At 30.7% G+C, this 20,326-nt stretch overlaps 1 protein-coding gene across 2 annotated transcripts in view; it reads left to right on the forward strand.

Moving 5' to 3' along the window:
* The first annotated feature begins 2,677 nt into the window (after nucleotides 1-2,677).
* The window catches only part of LOC148280059 (uncharacterized), a 291,636-nt gene continuing 273,987 nt past the window's right edge, over nucleotides 2,678-20,326 (forward strand). For both annotated transcript variants that reach the window (XM_088228982.1, XM_088228983.1), the window contains exon 1: nucleotides 2,678-3,453. In XM_088228982.1, the coding sequence (XP_088085108.1) occupies nucleotides 3,381-3,453 (73 nt within the window). In that variant the 5' untranslated portion in view covers nucleotides 2,678-3,380. The remainder of the gene's footprint in view (nucleotides 3,454-20,326) is intronic.

Raw genomic sequence — 20,326 nt, forward strand, 5'->3', positions numbered from 1 at the left:
AAAAATGGGAACTAAGTCGAGTTAGAGTGGAATTCGAATAGGTTTATTTATTTTTAAATTTATTTTTATATTTATTTTTCAACCACATTAGGTCAGAGGGCGTTGTTAGAGCACAAAACTCTTATTAACTCTGCAACAAAAATAGGACCACTGCTCGAAACAAAATTTACTTAAAGATTAAAATAAAAAAATATTTCAAAAAAATGGAAAAACTAATCTAAAAATTTGTGTTTATTTAAGCTTTTAAGCGCAGAGTAAAAATGTTTAGAATGATAAATGAGTAACCTAAATTTGAATAATAATCCATTCAAAAAACAATCAAAGTTAACTATACTCTTATATACATATACGTATGACCTGAATATTTGATAGGGTATCTGAAAAAACACAAGGGTTATTTTTTACAGAAGCAGTAACCAATCGCAACCTCCGGGTTTAAGGGTAGTTTAGATGGTTGGTTGTCCAAGGACAAACAGAATTGAAACCTATTTCGATAATGACCTTCTCTCGAGACGCTTGATATTGAACATACTTCAAGATAAAAATCGTGATAGCTAGGCCCAGAAATGCTTATTGGCAATTGTGGGATCACGGGTTCGATTTCCGACGGGAGCTATTATATTTTATCTGTCTGCCTCTGTGGTACTGAGATGGACTTTTAAAAACGGTTTTATCGAAGATTTTGTCGTCGTATTAAGTTTTATTGATTTCTGTATCATATTTTGTTAAAATCAGATTTTATTTACATTTTTTACCAATAACAACAATCTTTCTTGTTGAGCCTGGTTAACAAAAGTCTCATCATGATATTTTATCATTCACCAAAACATGATTTGAAATTAAAAGAAAAACCCTGAAAATACTCTCTCAAAAATGTCCAATAATTACATTCCTAAGTAATAAATAATTCAGAAAGTCATTGAACCTATTGTGATTGGTCTTATTATTATACTGATAAAATATTTATTGATAAGTTTGGCTTATATTAATTCTTACTATATGCATATTTTTTGCACCACAACATACCTAATTGTAGTGATAAATTACTGTACAGAATAACCCAGAATTGAGATTTTTAAAGTTCGAATCGAATCCGAAACCTTTCATATATAAGTCAAGCGTCTTAGCGTTACACCACGGAGTCCATATTTATTCAATAGTTGTTCCACCTTTAAGTTTTTGTGCGATTTGAGACTTTTATAAAATTCGTAATTTTGATTCCTTTACTTTTGTAATTACTAAGCAATGGTAATGTAACACTGAAATTATGTGAAATCCATATGATGGCTATGAAAAAAACAGAAAGGTGGTATTTTAAAAGGTTTTTAAATTAAAATGTATGCCATTTATTATTCACAATGTAATTCACTTCACCCCCTTATGAGGAAATGTTCTATATACATTTCGTAAATTTTCAAAAAGGTATCATATGGATTTTCAGTTAAATAAGTGTTTTTTTGTTTTGAAGAAAACTGGCTTACTCCGTGATCTTTATAATAAAATAATTTACTCGTAGATGTTCAATGTTGTGTTTTATGTTTTTTCACACTTTGTATTGATAACGATATATATTATTTTTTTAAATTAATATCATTACATTACAACAATATATTTGACTTACTCGTATGAAGACAAAGTAATCAAAATTCTTGTGCATATTTTATATATAAATAGTTGAAAAATGTACTTGTAACTATTTATTGACATATATATTATTTCAACCTAAACTTTAACGTCCTGCATTTTTGTAGATAGGATGTGAGGTCAGAGCGAAAAAAAAGTTGCTGACGTCAAAAGTCACTCACAAGTAAATAATATATTAACAGGACTTAGTAACAAGAAGTCAACAGAATGTTAATTGAAACCATTAAATTATTTCAAGCAAATACAAAAATTATATTTTTTTATACTTTGTTCGTTAATAATTCCCCAAAATGCCAGTATGAAATATAAAAAGTGTCTGCATGACCGGAGAAAATCGAGTTATTGTATTTACAGACATTTATTTATTTTAATAATGAAATTTTGAAATGAAATTACTGCCGTTTATAATTTATTGGACAGCATATCAAGATTGGAAGGTGAGTTGTAATGTTAGATAACGTTTAGCAGAACCGCGCACTAGATACGTGGTATTGCTGGGAGAAATGAAGACATTTCGGTCGTAAAGCAATCATGGACATATCAGCAAATGTATGTAATCGTAAACCAGACAGTGGCGGTCCCGCCGACCATAAAGTATTAAGTCACTCTAATATATCTGTCCGAATTCCATTAACGTAATCAATACGAAGCAAGTTGATCAGAGTAAATTTAAAATTCGTATTGCGATCCGCCGCACGATTGCGATAAAAAAAATAAAACCGGAGTGTGTATGTATGTATCGGATACAAAAAGATTTATTAAGGTCAAAGCAAAATTTGTTCCGTGGTCATCCAATGCGGCAGATAAAGGAGGGATATTAAAACGTACATACGTATATTCAATAAAGTTCGTATAGGTTGTCACCGGCGATTTCTACAACGCGAACACCCTAATCCTAATGATACCAACTGCCGTTCGTAGAGGCGACACGCTTCGCGTAGCACGACAAAGGGCAACTTTTTGCCGCGGCCGTTACGATATCAACTTATCCGCGTTGCCCCGTTGCCCGTCAGTCTATAAGCGGCCGCCGACTGGAGCGGGTGTATGCGCAGTGCGCAACCGAGCGGTATACATATATTCATCGCGTAATTCAAACACTCTAACGTTTCTAAATATTTAACTCTGACAAGGGTCGATTCCAATCGTACTTATAAAATTATTACTCCGTAATTGTTCTGGCGACCTTAGGTGAGCTTTTAAAAGCTCGGTGCGTTCATTACGAAAACAATAGCGCGATTATAGGTAGTTATTACAATGTGCCGCGCATTAAGCTTTCCTTGTCCACGTGTTGGGCCTATTGTGGCGAGCTTTAAGGCTTTTTAAAGTTGACAGGTTTATGTGCGGGGGTGTTGATGATTAGTATCGGATTACCGCAGAGGTGAGAGAGCAAAAAGATTTAGATAAAGCTATTACGCCGAGCGGCAATAAGGGTAGTTTTATCTAATATAGCTGTGCTATAAATCATAGTACAAGTGACAAGAAAATATTAATAATACTGTATTGAGTGTCAGCTGTCAGATACATTATTAAATGATTTTTACGTGATCATCGGACTATATCACCTGTCATTAGGGTTAAATGATCGAAAACTTTGCCGAGTTGTAATCAGACAGGTTCCTTTGTGTGATTTGTGTCGCTAGTTGGTGATTGGTGGGCTGCGGGTTCGTGGCTCCGTGTAACAGGATCCGGCGGAAGTGGTGCGGGATGTGAACAGGATCCGGGCCCAAGGACCGACTATGGTGACGTCACCGGGAACCGGAAACACGATGGCGGCAGCGGCGGCTCTGTTGGTTGTCAATATTCTTTTAGGTGAGTCAACAAGTGAAAAAAATTACGCATTGTTTGAATTGAGATTTATTGAATTCATGTGTTTCAATTTAATTTTGTTCATAAAAATGCAAAACGCTGATCATATTTTACAGTTAAATTATGCAAAAACACAATATATGTTACAATTAAAAGTACTAAAAATTTCAAGATAAAAGTTGAGATAATAAAAAAATATACAATGTGTCCAACTCTAATACGTGTCATCACGTCAATTTTTTTCTTTAGTTATTTAATATGCCTTAGTTACTTTGATATTTTTATTGTTACATTAATATTAAATAATATAAAATATTAAACGCAAGTTTCTTATAACCTATTTCTTATAAAAATAATATTCTATATTTAGTATATCAACTCTGCTAAACCGTGGAATACTAAAGGAATAATAAAATATAAAATAAAATAATAAAGATGGGTAAAATATATTGAAATTTAAATAAAGAGAGCGATTTTAATGTGTTTTTTTAGATAAATTATATAGGTATTCATTATTGCATCGCGAATTTTTTCAACTTATTACTCCATACGCATATATACTGCATACGCGTTCTACAAGGTTTAACCGAAAATATACAAATAAACATATATATATATTAGCTATATTTGTGTTTATTTTCAAATTTAATAAATATGCGTTTAGTAAATATCGTTACCTTATTTTTAAACAAGGTAAAAGTTTCTTATTCCAAGAGCAATTAGCTTGATTGTATTTTTGCTACGAATTCACCCTTAAATTAAATTTTGACGTTTACTGCTCATAAAAAATTCCTCGACTATACAAAATATTCCTTTTCCACTTTTTTTACAAAACCGTTTAATAGAGTATTTAATGGCTTACTGGAGTTGGAAAACGGTTTTCCTTTTTTAATATTTCATCAAAGGTTTGAAGGGAATTCGTTTTGTTGTGCCTTCAACATTTTTCAGAAAAGCCGCTTTGAGCCAATGTATTTATTGTTCCCTTATCGTTTGGGATACAATTAATAATTCCGTCATAAAATACTTGGTTTCTTTTAATTCGATTTTAATAATTGAGTTGGCTATCAATACAAAGTAAAGCTTCATTGATTTCCCTATATTTTTGTAGTGAAAAACTGTTTTAAAAAAATAAATTACTGAGTAAAACAGAAATAATGAAAAACGGGTGATAAATTGTTTAAAATGAGATCTCCAAATAATGTTTTTAAAATTTTTCTTACTTAACGTTTTATTATTATCATTTAAAAACGTATTTTATTCCAATATCCAAATAATCCGTAATAGACCTCTGGTTACATTTCCTAAAAAAATAATATCAATTTTTTTGAATCTCGATATTCTGTACTGCAGATAAGTGTTTTGTAGTCTTAAGTTTTGCGGCTATTGCTAAAATATTGAAAACATATTTTTTTCATACGACTATTTTATTATTCTTAAGAATATTTTTAAAACATGTCACTGACTAGGTATTTGTTCTTTTTGATACTCGCTCTTAAGTGCTTTTGTAATTCCTTAAAAATATAAAAATGCCGATGGACAACGTTTCACACCACAAAATAATGCCTATAATTTGTACTGAGAACTTCCACTGTACAACATAATATTATAAACGTAACAAAATTTTATAAACAAAACTATTTTTAATGCTAAAAAAATTGCAAGCCTTAAATTGTCAAAAAATAAAAAGTTTTTAAAAGCAGATACTGTTTTTCCGTTGCTTGGTATGGGCATAAATATAATCAATTTTTGAAGGTGACCTTCCTCCCTTACTTGCGGGTGTCTTTATGAAGTTATTTTATTTCTCCCTGACCATTAGGAGTTCCCTGTTTCAAGAGTAATACTATGGAGGTTACCGATCTTTGCTATAAAGGCAATGACTGCTCTTTGTAATTCTGAACAATAAATATTAAATTTCTTCAGAAAAGTTGGTAATAAAATCCCCGAAAAATCGTTTATTTATTAAAATCGCGCCCTTTCAAGTCGTCGCTAAACTTCTTTCATAGTGTAAGAAAGTATTTTGGGGGGCTTAATTGGTAAAAGTAAAAATGGGTTAAGAAATAAAAAGGCATATTTAGTGTGTCCACTTGACAGAACAGAGTTTACATTTTACCCTAATGCATTTATTACCAGAGCAGAGAAATCTAGTCAGAAGAACGCCATAACGATGATAATATTTCTCTTCTTGAATTAAACTTTTAAAAGTTTCCCGAGATTCAACGTTAATTTTTAAGTCTCGTTGGAATGAAAATAGAGCGAGCTTCACAGGACGAAGGATCCATTAGCGAAGTTGGCTATGGAGTAAACAAGAAGTATTCAACTGGAATGCTCTTCCTTAGAGAGACATTTCTCATCAACTTTTAGGGAGGCTCAAAAAATATTTCATTATGAATTAAAAGATAAATTTTGTGACCTTTCTCACACTCACCTAAAACTCATTGAACAGTTTTAATATTCATAAAACTGACGTTTGAATTGTCATCGAAACTCATTTGCTTTTAATTTATGTTAATGCCGGCCATATTATTGAATTAATTGAAATTTAATGAGAAAACATGTTTCATAGTTATTAAGTTTATAAACGTCAGATTACTTAAAATATTTGATGTTTAGTTACACTAAGATACGTCTAAAAAAAACTTATAAGTTATACTGGAAAAATTAAAGCAAAGAAAAACGACGAAATTTGTCATTAATATTACCAAAAACCGTTACCCTCATACTCAGTTACTAACATTACGCAGCTAATAATAATTTCAACATCTTAAAAACCAAATCAATCCGACGTTGTGGAGAGTGAATACAGAGAAGGTTTACTTGCAAAACGTCATGCTGTTTTGGATTTCTATATGTTGTTTGTACCTAGAGCCTTATCAAAACCCAAGCAAGCCTGTGAGGGCGTCAGTATGATAACTTTTGTGTCATTTTTGCAAAAAATTTTTAGTGAAACACAAAATTTTAAACAATTGACACATAAACATGTTTTACAAACTTTACTCATTTATTTACAATTAAAAACATTTTTTTTGCCATAGTCAAATTGGTCACTAAAACTCACTTTGTCTTGTCTTGAAAATGAATGATTTTCTGTATTTGTTATAGTTTTCGCAAGCTATCAAAAATACAGCTTTGATGCTCCGAATTTCAGTAAGTTCAAGGTTTAATAAAACAAGTTTCATCAGTAAATAAAAAACAAAATATATTCTGCAAAAAAATTTTCTTAATGTTTTTTGTACAACGCACTAGTAAAGAATTGTTGAGCAAACACCTGAAAAAGTGGTCATACTGGTCATACGCGTACAGGGTTGCCAAATTTGAAAAGTTGGATTTTTAATAAAGCCTTCGGTACATAAAATATATCGAAAACCCAAAACAGCATGAAAATTTACAAGGTAAAATATACTTGGCCGCTGGATTAATAAGCTTCCACCAAAAAAAGTGTTTTATCAAATATTTAAAATTAATCATGCGTTTTTTATGTTTTGGAAATATATACGTTGCGTCATTTAAATAATAATATCTAAGCCTTAAATATTTTTTTGTGAAGTTAATACAGATACGCAAAACAAGGAAGTAATTACAATGTTCGACCCATAACCTTCAGGCAAGTTTTGTCGAACAAAGCTCGCCCGTAGGGTCGGTCGCTGCCAGCGAAACTAAAGGTTTCCAGTCGCAAACTTTGTGAGTTATATAGCACTTTTTTGTTAGAATGAAATGGTTTTTGAGCTTCTAACTTATTACTTTAAATATGTGTACAGGGGCAGTGTTACTTAGAGCCTTGTCCATAAATAAAACGGTATGAGAAGTTCGAGAACTTTTCTGATGTTGAGAGCAGTAGTTTGATAAACTGTTGTAAAATAAAAGAAAGCATAAAAAGTATTTAACTTAAAACTTAAAAATTTAAATTGTGAAAATAGATTTTGATTTTTTAGAAATATTTATTAAATATGTGTTCATGGTAACTCATTTTCAATCATAGTTTCATTAAAATTATTTTGTTTTTAATGTTTTTTGATGATGTTAAATTTTATTTTTCTACAAGAGCCCGATATTTTCATTATTATTTTTAAATCAATTTCTGTGTTATTATTGATTTAATTTTTATGTACATCTGTTTTTTTATTTTTCCTAATTATTTTTCTTTTATTTTCCACGTTACTTGTATTAAAATAAAAACCTGAATGTTACTTTCCATTTCTATTTTTAATATTTATATCACATACACAATATATTTCATTTATATTTCATAATCGATAGCAAAAATAGGTTCCGTATCTCTCCTTTTATAAAATTTCAGTAAAACTAGCTAAATTCCGGAACATTAAGGGAAGTTTGCATAATATAGTAAGTAACATTTATATTTTGGGGATAAAGTTTTGACACTTTCATGTTTATTTTGTTTATATAAATGTTTTTATTTATTTTATTAACAATAAATATTGCCATCTTAGACTGCCAATTGAGAAAATTACTTTATTTTTATTCCGACTGTCGAAATGTCAATTTTCTAATATTTTTTTTGAATTTGGTTGTGTCATGTCTTTCTTGGTTTTTTCCGTTTTTGCCATCTATCAATATTTGCACCGTAAATCCTATAATCAGTTTTTCGCCATTCATTTGCTCTACGTGTCCAAACCAACGCAGAACTAGATATTGTCGACAATCCTTTAGTGAAATAGCGTTCTATCATATCTAGCTACTCCTACGGAAAAGCGGTATGGTGGTTTGTTTGTTTGTTCTTGAAAAAATAAAGCTAAGAAAACAAATTGAAATCAAATTTTAGGAAATAGAAAAGGGTTGCAAAAAAATAAAAGGTAAGGGAAATACAAACAATGGTTTTTCCCCGAATAATTCAATAAAATCAGTTATTAGACATAATAAACCTTTTGTCTCTGTACTTAAGCCCATTAATTTTTTTATACACTTTATAAGCATGTAAGGTTTACATACATATGCATATGGGTGGGCATTTTGCCTTAAGGCAATTTCTTCCTACCTACCCAAATCGTTTAATTTGAGGAAATAAGTTGACTATGAACATATTGTAGGTGTATTATACTATTTTCATTATAAAACAAAACATTAAGACAAACAGATTTTTTAGAAATGAAAATTATCTTAATATCTACACTTTAATATGAAGAGAAGCGGGGATAAAAAGAAAAATAGAAAGGGAAGAGAAATGATAATCAGAAATATTCAGGCTGTGATATTTTATACTAGATTTGAATGTAAATAAAGAAGGTCTCTGACATAAGGGAGCAGATTATTCCATAATCGAGCAACTACTACTGTGAAAATATTAGAGCAGTGAATGGGCAATGAAAAGGTTCTCTCGTTACGAGAACGGAGAGATAGATCATGCTGTGATAGAGGTTGGAAGAGCTCTCTCAGATAGACAGGCAAAGTGAGATTATTTTTAATACTCTGAAGAAGTGATATAATGTCAATATTTCCTATGGCTACTACTGAGTCAGTGTAGTTGCGTGCGATATGCGGTTATGTGGTCGAACTTGCGAAGATTAAAGATATAACTTATGCAAACATTCTGCAATCAAGGCTGTAGTCGGATAAAACGAAAAATGGGGAAATCATACGATTTTGCTATTTTTAAACGAATGTTTTTATTAAAAATTAAGCAATAATAAAAAATAAAAAACATAAATTACACACAAACAATAATTTTAAAGGAATTTCTATTGAAAAATGAACTTAAAAATTTTGTATAACTAAAATATAATTAGCTTTTAACCGGAAGATTACGCTATTTCAAATTTAGACTAAACTTTGGTATCTCGATTTTCATATAAAGGTTAAGTATTGAAGTGAAATTTTTCAAATGATTTAAAGATAATTAAATGAAAATTAAAATTGATAAAACAAATTTTAAATTTTTGGTTTTCGAAAAAAAATTCAAGCGTTTTAAGTAACGCAAATTTTTGTGAAATTTTCTTTTATTTCTACGTAAAATTATGTTTTTGGTAATACTAAAAAATTTTTTTTTAAATATTTTAGTTAAAACCTTATTTTATGGAAATGTATTATATTTTTTTAAAGAAGATAATTCTGGTTTTAATATTCAATTTCTAACAATATTTTATTTGGGTTTTTTTTTATTCTACCGGTACCGGTTAGGGCCATCGTATGATTTCCTTTCCTCATTTTTCGTGCGTTTTACCCGATCAGAATTAGCATCTGGATAACATACATCTGCATAATCAAGGATTTACGTAAATAAAGGCAAATGTAAAAATTGAGAATTTAATTTTATTAAATGTTCTCTTTTATATCTAATGTAACCTCTACGGCGAGGGCGGGGAGGGGGTAGTAGGCGTAAAGGGTGAGCGGGTGTAGAAGATAGAGTTGTGGCCGATTGACCTATTCGCCGCTTTGTTTCCAATAATCGGGTCATTGAACAAATCGACATTTTGCCCACGCCAGGACACGCGCCGGGATGTTTCCGAACATCCTTAAACCTATACGACTAGACACATAGAGAATAGGCTTAACCCTTTACAGCATACAGTGTCAAATGGTTTTTTTTTGGTGGATACTAATGTGGACTGTTTAATTTGCTAGAGTAAAAACGCTGTTTTTCCGGTTCGAAATCATTAAGTTTATTGTATGGCCTTTAACTGTACAACTTTTTTTAATAGGTAATAATTACTTTGGTATAAAAATAATAAAATGAAAGCTTATTTCGTCGTAGGTAATATCAAAATCAGGAAATTTATTCTGACTCAGAATTTTGTCGACAGAGAACGAAAACGCCATTGCGATTATATTTATAACATTTCGATACATTTTGAAAATAAGCGTGTATTAGGCGCTACCAATACAAGATGACCAAATTAATACTAAATCAAGTTATAAATACAAGAAAAATGTATTATAATAATCAGATCTTGTCTAAATTAAAATTCAAACCGATACATTTTTTTTCCAAACTTGCAAACACGACGACATCTTCAAATTTTGAATGGTATTATCACGGAATAATAATGCAGTTATTTTATAAATGTCTGCATCGTGGTGTACTGATTAACACACTCTGCAGGCATTTATCTTAAAGTATAAAAAAAATCTAATGCGTTTTGAATATTGAGTTTTATGCACATACGCAGTGCCAAATGTTATAATAGGAGCTGGAAAATATATTTAAATAATGATGGTTTCAATTAACTTACGTGATAATCATTACATCACAATCATTTTCTCACAATACTAAAGCAAGGACAAATGCTATGCAGACAAAAAACTATTTAATGAACTTAAGTACTAAAATAACAATAAATGCACATCCTTCTATATTTATGATTTATTTATGCTTTATTAAGTTAGTTCATAACATCTTAAGAACTCATATAAACTTTGAATAATACTACAATTTTCTTATTAAAATTTCTCAAATCATATTTTTCAAATTATTTTTAAATATTTCAATTTTTTTCTATTTTCTTTATTTCTTCAGGTATGTCATTGTTAGATTACCAACTGTAATCTAACTGTAAGTTGCCTTCTGTACGCCGATGACGCAGTCCTCCTAGCTGACAGCGAAGAGGAACTGCAATCCTTGGTTACAAAGGTTTACGAAGTGTGCAAGGAGAGTGATTTGCTAATGAATGTGCAAAAGTCGAACGTCATGGTCTTTGAAAGAAATGTAACTATGACTGAATGTAAGATTATAGTAAATGGAGATAGTTTGAAACAGGTCGAAGAATTTGTATATCTGGGTAGTATGTTTACTAGAGATGGAAATATGGACAAGGATATTGAAAGGAGGGTTAGTGCCGGTAACAGAGTTAATGGTGCCTTAAAGTCTGTCGTAGCAAATAATCTATCGCAAGAGGCTAAATTAGCAGTTCATAACGGAGTTCTGGTACCAACCCTAATGTATGGAAGCGAAGCATGGAGTTGGAAAAAAAGGAACGAAAGAAGACTGAATGCTGTTGAAATGCGATCCCTCAGGCGAATGTGCGGAAAAACAATGTATGATAGGTGCCCTGAGTTAAGCATTATCGACAAAATTAAGAAAGGTCTTTTGCGATGGTTCGGTCATGTGAAGCGAATGAATGATGAAAGAACGTCTAAAAAGATTTATGATGCGAATGTGTCTGGTTGTAGAAGTCGAGGAAGGCCGAGAAAGACATGGCATGATCAAGTACAACAAATTCTTGAAAGTGGTCATGTGAAAAGTCGGAATAATCGACGTGCGTGCATGAGAAGATGTATGAATGTGAAGGAAGCAAAGGAAGTGTGCCAGGACAGAGTGGTGTGGTGTTCTATCCTCTCTGCCTACCCCTCCGGTGAAATGGCGTGATGGTTAGTTAGTAGTTAGTTATGTCATTGTACAGCTTCAATCCCTTGTACAATGAGTTTTGAGATTCTGTTTTTCTCCTCATTGGTAATCTTATATTTTTTTACCCCTTGTTTCATATGTACGACATTGCTGGTTAAATTTAATTATTGTTTTTATTTTATTCAAACCAATAAATATTTTATGCATAACAATTGCTATATTATATTTCATTTGTTGCTTCACTGTGAGCAAGCCAATTTTTTTGTGAATTCTTTCTACATTAGATTAGATATTTCTTTTAAGTATAACCCTCATCGCCTTTTTTTGAAGAATTTGTATATTTTAATTTATCTTTTATTACATAAAAACGGAATGGAAAAACAGTAATTTAGGTACGGACATATTATTGTTTTATATATGAGAATACTGCTTTTTATATCTATTACATTTCGGAATATTCTCATAAATGTTTTTTTTTATTACATATTGAGTATGTTTTTTAAATTTTAAATATCTGTCCAAGTAGACCTTCACCGCAGAAGTTCCACAAATTTTTTAAAACAAGCTTACTGATAGTACACATGCTAGTAAAAGCTTGCACCACCATACAATGTTTTAAATAAAAATAAAAAGTTCAATCTTGTAGGAACAACAGTTGAAAAAAAGAAGGGGAGGAAGGGAGGAGTCGGAATTTAATAATTAGATTAAGAGTTATCATATTAATGTAATTAGTGTCCTGATGAAGAGATTGGCACGTCTCTAAACCGGCTAGTATTGAAAGGTAGGTAAGTGGTTTTGTGGACCTTAACACTGCAAAATACACATTCAGACAGATTTAAAATCAGAATTAAAAAGCAAAATATGTATGTAACGATAACAGGTTTTAAAAATGTAAATGAATAAAAAAAAAATTATATGTTTTTTTTAAGATGGCCGACCGGTCCGGTTCAATTTCTTTTAAAGATTTTAACGTCTCCAAAATATTTTGAAAACCACAAAACAACCTGATACCACTATGGGCCAAGGATTAATAGCAAATAACATGATGAAATATCACGTTTGACAAAAAATATTCAAATTTTAGAAATCGAGCACGGGAACTCTCGTGCGAGAAGTCAACGTCATAGCCTGGTTAACTAGGGCATATGTTTCTGATAAAATTTAAAATATAAATGATTTTGAATTTTTCATGAATGTCTTGTTTTCATCATTTTGCTAAAAAAATAATGAAAACTCACGTGGTAAAGGGTTAAGGCTCTAGTCACCTATTTACACCAATAAACATTTTATGTGGGTAATATCCGAAATCGCATTGCTACAGATTCGCTCAGAGAACATTTTCCAATTTTTGTGAAAAGGATTGGCTTTGGCTAAATCGGGTCGAAAATATTTATCAGCGATAATACAAGTTTCAAACTGATAAGTGAACTTTTACATTATCAAAATTAATATTACGCGGACAAAATAAGTTTTGGTGAAGTCGTGATTTAAATATACGTGTCTATTAAAATTGCTAGTTACATTTAAGAACCCAGGAATTTATGTTTTTTATTGCCTTTGTTGTGTTTTTATGTTTAATTCGTTTTTTCTGTTCATAAAATTTCCATCAATGAAAATGGGAAATTGGTAAGCATCCGAATACGTAAGTTTTTTTTATTATGTATTGAATTTATTCTCTTATGATCATTTTTCATGTTAAAACTTTGTCGGTGATTTTTAAATAAGATTCAATAAAAAAAAATAAAATTACGTTTATAATAAATAAGGGATACAAAAAGGAAAAGCTATCCAAACTAATGTTTTATGTAAATTTATTCACATAATGTGAATATTCAGCACGGAAATGGTATGGATCTCGAAATGAAAACGAAAATATGAAATTTTCCTTGGCATAAATATTTGGCGTTGAAATGATTAAATGTAAAGATAAGTCTTCCCGCGTTTTCAACAAGGCGAAATTTGCTTACAAAAAGATGTTTCATTTCCCAGATAGTAGAGTGAAGGTACAGCTTTGAACATGGCGTGTTATTGACAGATTTATGTGAAGAATCGACGATAGTTTCCGACGTTTTCAAGTTAGTACCAACAGTGAATAAAAGCCTAATCCTGTATGCTAGGAACAGGGCCTAGCGAAAAAACCCAAAAAATCTGTTTCTCTTTCCAGATACTCTTATATTGTGAAAATCGCACTATTTTTACAAAAGACAGGAATTTTTTATTATTATTGGAAACAAATCAAACAAAACCGTTGAATATTATAAACATATTACAACACAGATGAATAACATTTTAGAGAAGGCAATATAGAAGTCTAGGCATCTACAGAGCTTATGACCGGTCATTGGCTGGTTTATTTGAAGTTGAATCTAGTCCTTGTCAACAAAAATTTTGATAATCTCAAAATACTGTCGTGAAATATTACGTTGAGTTCCAGAATAAATTTTGACTAATTTATTTAAAAGCTTGATTTATTTTTACAATTTTTTATTTGATGAAATTATATTTGTTGCGCTGCAGATTTTAAGTATCGCTATCGGTATGTTAAATAAATAAAACAATAGTTTATTTTATTTTATTTGGGTTCAAAAACAATATACAATACTTATGACATTGGTATAATAATCACAAATTGTTATTTTAGATATTGTTTATCAATTATATGTAAATACAACATGTACAAATAAAGAAAAAAAAACAATTTTATAATAGATAATTTTTCAAATTGGCTAGCTGAATTGAATTTTGTGATTGTTTTAAAAGTTATAACAATAAATTATTACTGACAATTTGATTTTACAAATTGCGTTACAGTTTTCCTACTTTTATTTAATGTATTGTTAAAAATATCAACATGAGCATTACTTTCTACATTATTATACAATCTTAACATACGTGATAATGCATTAAAGTTCACCATGTTATTACTAAAGGTTGGACGATAAAATCTTGTGTACGATCTCAATCGCCGATTAGAAACAACCAGGGGTACATTCTCTAAACAAAATGTAGAATTAACAATACAATTAATTATTTTATAAAGATATATCAAGTCTAAAATCTGTCTCCTAAATTTCAATTTATCTAGACCAAAATGTTCTAGGTGCTGATCATAAGACTTAAGGGTACTTACTGCCCATGTTATCTTTAAATGTTTGGATACAAAGAATTTTTTTTTGCACAGATTCAATAAAAGTAATGTGAGATATATAATGTGGGAATTAGACTTCAGATCCAAATTCCAAATAACTGCGAACTAACTAGTCAGATGAAATAAATAAGTTAATGTTTGAAAATGGTAAAAATAAACATGCTGTTTTAATTGAATTTTATAAATTTGGGTAAGTGTTATTTTAACCAAATATTTGTGTACAAAATATGTCAGAAAAAAAAGCGCGGTATGAATTTCTCGCCTTATTTACAGTATAGTGGCAGAACTAGATGTCGTTTTTCTCGTTATATAAACGAAACTTCATTATAATGTGATCAGCCTGTGAAAGAATACAACATTTCCCAAAATATATAACAAATCTGGCAGGAAGGTGTTTAAGAAAGGTTCTTATCGTTAGCCAAACAGTTAACTTACGAAACGTGGGAGGTAGCGTTTGTTTTTCACGAAGAATTTGTTTTCAGTAAATTAGCTTACGCAAAAATTACGGATCACGCAATTGAATGCCGGCGTATTTAAAACAGCGTATTTACGGGCGATACTCACGAATCAGCGCCTAAATGTTTGGAAGTAATTTAGAAATATGAAGGGATAAAGAGAGGGTAGTGAACTCGTATAAAGCGGAGAAGTAAGAAAATACATCAGGGCTGGATTACCTTGTAATGGTTCCACAATACGTTCTTTGTCAACTTGCAAAGATAAATTTGAATTCTACTCCGAGAGCGGCGCTTTTCAGTAGGGTTTCTTTAAACCAGGATCTGCAACTGATTTCAAGATTGGAAATAAATAATTTTTTATTCATCGCGGTTCAAATACGCTATTCGCATGGCTTCCTCGCGTCTCCTAACCCCCGGATACAATGCCTTTACCGGTGGCAAATTTAATATTCTCTGCAGATTCTCACTGAGCGGTATATCTTGTCGAATGAAAGCGATATCAAAGGAACCACACGACCGAAGAAGGCAGCAAACAAATATATTTTTTGCCATTTGATATCCTTAAAATTCAATACATATACTCTTATTTCCGAAAGGATGTAGATTTTGAATATGGAATGTAGGAAAAATACGACACACTGTTATTCGCGGGGGACATAAATATACATAATAACTCTTTCATTAATATCTCATGTCCGCGAAGATTTTCTTAAGATTTATCGTAAATCTTTAAATAAAAACCCAATTCAAATAAAAAGCCATTAAAAAGATCTCAAATTCGACATGATTTAATCTTTTACATCGCACAAATAAAACAAAATGTCTTAATTATCATTTAATGTTAGTGTTTCACGATTAGTGTTTTTATTGCTGGATAATTAATTTTTAAAAATATTCTAATGAAAAAAGACATACAAGTAAACAAAAATACCAAAATAGAAAAACAATTTATTTAATTTCCGAAAAACATTTTTTTAAAAGCTTATCAAAAATAGCTCTTGATATATTTTTCAAAACAAATCATTCTGTTTATTGAAAACAGACAAGTAAAAATACACGTTCAATGAAGAAAAAATAATCATTTTTGTTTCACGTGATTCTTAAATATTTTATTGGTTTTTGATAAAATATTTATATAAAAACACAATGTTTTTATTAAATAATTTTTGAAGTTTGGCAATTAAATCGCTGAACATTTGAAGTGATTACTAATCAAAGAAAATACTGGTTTATTTATTCAAGTTCTCGCGTTTTTTATTTTTTTAGGTATGGAGTTAATTAATTTAAAATTTCGTCTTTATTTGAATGAACACACCCGGGTTGATTGGATTAAATTATTAAAAAAAAAATAATACGAAAATAGTCCCTCCCTTGAACAACGACACTTAGTATTAAATAATGCTATGAGTTACAAAATGTATGTATTGTCATTTAAAAAGGGACTGTGCTTCGTAAAAAAAAAAAATACAAATATGTAGGTATTTGTGAAAAGTTTATCTCTCCAATGCTTTTTATTAAAAATAACTGTTGATTTAAAATAAAACCTTTGGCATATCTGAAAACTGTTTTGCCTCGTACGAAATCGATGAGATGAAAATATTCCACCCTTCTTACTCGTACTACAAGAACTTAATCTATCGAGAAAAAAAACTGCTTTGTAAAGGGGTTTGTTATATTCAGTAGCGAAAACTAAAAAAAGTTAACCCTTTTAAATTTTATTAAGATGGCACCGATGAATTTTCACTTGGAGAACAAGTAAATTGTATTTGTTGTTTATATTACTGTTTATTTTCAAAAATACATGACAAATTAGATGAAAGACACAAAAAATATGATATTTGTAAGCGTGCGTGCATAATAAGATGCATTTAATAGATGCAAAGTCTGGAGTCCCTTTCTGACTACCCCCATGGAAAAACGACAGCCTAAATACTTTAAGCAAAATCTGACACTGCCAAATTCTAATATTGGAAAGCAACTGGTGTCATTTTTTTATATTTTATTCACCATCATTGCACCTAATGGTGCATAGGGCACTGCATCGGTACATCAATCGCAGTGTAACGTGATCATTTTTGTTACATGCAGGTAAAAAGATCAGTCTTAGACTTTAGGTGCCAGTCCAGAGACTTTGAAATATTCTAGGGAAAAAACATCAATTTAAATTAATATTTCATGTCAATCATGTCAGGAATCGAACTCAAAACTTATTGCGCTATGGGCAAACGCACTGACCACTTCATCACGAGGACGACATTTATTTAATTCGTTTTAGTAAATATTTGTTTATGAATATTTAAATATATCAATTATTTTTTTAATATTACATCTTCGAGACTGGTCGCGAAATCGCGATGTCGCGAAAGCGATGAAACCGGTCACTGGATATTCCAAATTTGTCGATTAAAGTATCACACGTGTTTTATTTACATAATAAATTACAATGAACTTCCATCAAGAATATTCACTTACAAACTTAAATGTTTTAGAAAATGCAATGATTTATCCGCATATTTCCATTTTGGTGGCCATTTTCAACGAGTTGTAAATAACTCACTATTAAAAAACTGAGTCAAGTTGGTGTAGAGTGGGAATCGAACACGGACCAAAGGTCCGCGAGTCCTAGACGCTAGCTACGGGACCACAACCCAATTAAACGTACTATTTCTCAAATACAACATTTAATGGCTCAATTGCGCCTTGATTTGATTTAAAAAATAGGTAATGCATTTTGCTCAAAGCTGACAATAAAAACAAAAAATTAGCCCTTATTTTAGGCATATTTTCATTTGGAACACTAAAAATATTTACATTTTCCAGCAATCGGAAATGTACAGAATCGGCACTTCGTATGTTATCGGTTATCGCGCATAAATTATTATTTTATACGTAGGCAAACCGCTACTTGGAATACAAATGGCAGAACACCTTATGGAAAGGAAATACATTACATCTCTCATATGACTATTTTGAAGGATATTTGTGATGGACGGTCCAGAACGGTCTCTTATAGTAATGGGCATAGCTTGGATCGATACTATTTATAATCTTATCATTTATAACCGTTATAAATTGGCTTATAGCTTAACCATAATGAATCGTTTACGAAATAACAATGGTGCAAAACGGAATAGTCTTTTACAATAAATAAGAGCGTACTGTAAAACAGGAAAGACTATAATATAAAATTTAAAACATATACACAAAGTTCTTAAATAGCTTAAAATATTTAAAACTAGATTAATTTACGGGTTAGTAATGTGGAGTTTATAGTCCATAATCGTTGACGCACACGTACTAAAATATTTCAACTGAAATAGTGCGATGACCGAAAAAAAGTAATGTCTTCACTTTCTATAGAATCCAACATATAAAAAAGAGTGTGTCGTTCTGCAGAACATGCATATCGTCCCTAGCATAAAGAAACGAACTACAAAAGAACGTGGCCTATAAAGAGACCACAGTCAGTTAGTTAGTTCAGTTCAGTCTAGCTCAACACAGTCAGACAGTTCCAGCATGTAGTTCAAGTGCCGTATCTTCAACTTCTAATCGCCGAAATACTCATGCGACAAAATTAATTATTTATTTGCCATGTAATAAATGAACATCAAACAGCAACCTCGTGTCTTCTCTGTCAATCTCTAACTGAGGTAGAGGCTACAACCCTCAGCCATCTCATCCTATATTTATAATGACAATGTATTAAAAATTCATAGGTGAAAATATAAATCTGGTTCTTTCATTGTGTATTTTAAAAACAGCAGTTTATTTAAAAAAAATATTTTACTTAATTCTAAGTTCCAATATTTTTTTTGATAGGTCGAAACATGAATATGAAAACTGACATAATTATGTCTTTGCTGTAGGTTAATGACATAAATAAAATAATTACAATAATACAACATATGAATATCTGATGTCGAATCATTGTACGTAGTATCTTTCTAGTGCAGCTTTAACGATTTATTAAGTCTACAAATGTTTTGATTGACTAAACAAAGAAACTTCTGTTCGTCTAAAATTATTTGAAAAAGGCTTTTTAATAAATTACATTAAAATCCCTTACACAACAATGTAAAATATTTATTTAAATTTTTTGACAAGCTGACTATTCATATGAATGATTTATTATACTTTTTGCGTTTTTCTAGAAATGAACATGTTTCAAGTAATTTAATATTTAAGATATATTTCAGTAGTCACATGGCAGTATACAGGGATCATCTGTTATTTTTTAGTCATTAACAGTTTAAATAAATACTTCACCAAATGCACATAGAACATGAATAAAGAATAAGCACCAATATCTAAAAAGGCAATTTATTATTGAAAACAGAAAAAGTTTTTAAATGTTTTGGTTAGTTGATTGAATCATGATCTTATTTCAGCTCTCCTGAACATTTTTGAAATTACAGATGGTCCCTTTTGTTATCTGATTACCGATTTAACCCTCGAAATATTATACTGAGAAAACATTACTTATTGATTTTGTAAAATAAACCCGGTTGAAAAAATGAACAAATATTTTATTGAGTGTATTTTTAAAATATAATAAAACGAATTTATTATGATAGGAAAAATCGAATTAATTCTCGATTATTTCAATCGATCATTCACATCACTAGTTTCTGTCCCAGAAAGGGCGTCACGGGAACGTGTGAGTTATTACCTTTGGCGGAGAGTCGTTTTTATTAGGGACGTAAGTTTCTTCGGAATGCTTTACCATTTTATGATTACATCCCCCGGGAAAGGCGGGAATTGAATTGCGGTCCCAGCGCAGGAACTGTTGTTTCGGCCAACAATGAGGAAAGGTGAAAAGTGCTCTTAGAAGGAACATTTACGCCGAGCGAGTTTGTTTTACAACTGTTTCCTTGTGTAAAGAACGACGAAACACAATGGCCTTACTTTTTAGAAGCGTTTTCGTTTGTTTCTTGAGGCCTTGTTTAGGTAAAAATATTTACCCGCCATCGCCAAGGT

This window comes from Micrasema longulum, unplaced genomic scaffold (assembly GCF_059751315.1).
Source record: "Micrasema longulum isolate JH-2025_06_02 unplaced genomic scaffold, ASM5975131v1 h1tg000623l, whole genome shotgun sequence".
In the NCBI taxonomy this organism is placed as follows: Eukaryota; Metazoa; Arthropoda; class Insecta; order Trichoptera; family Brachycentridae; genus Micrasema; species Micrasema longulum.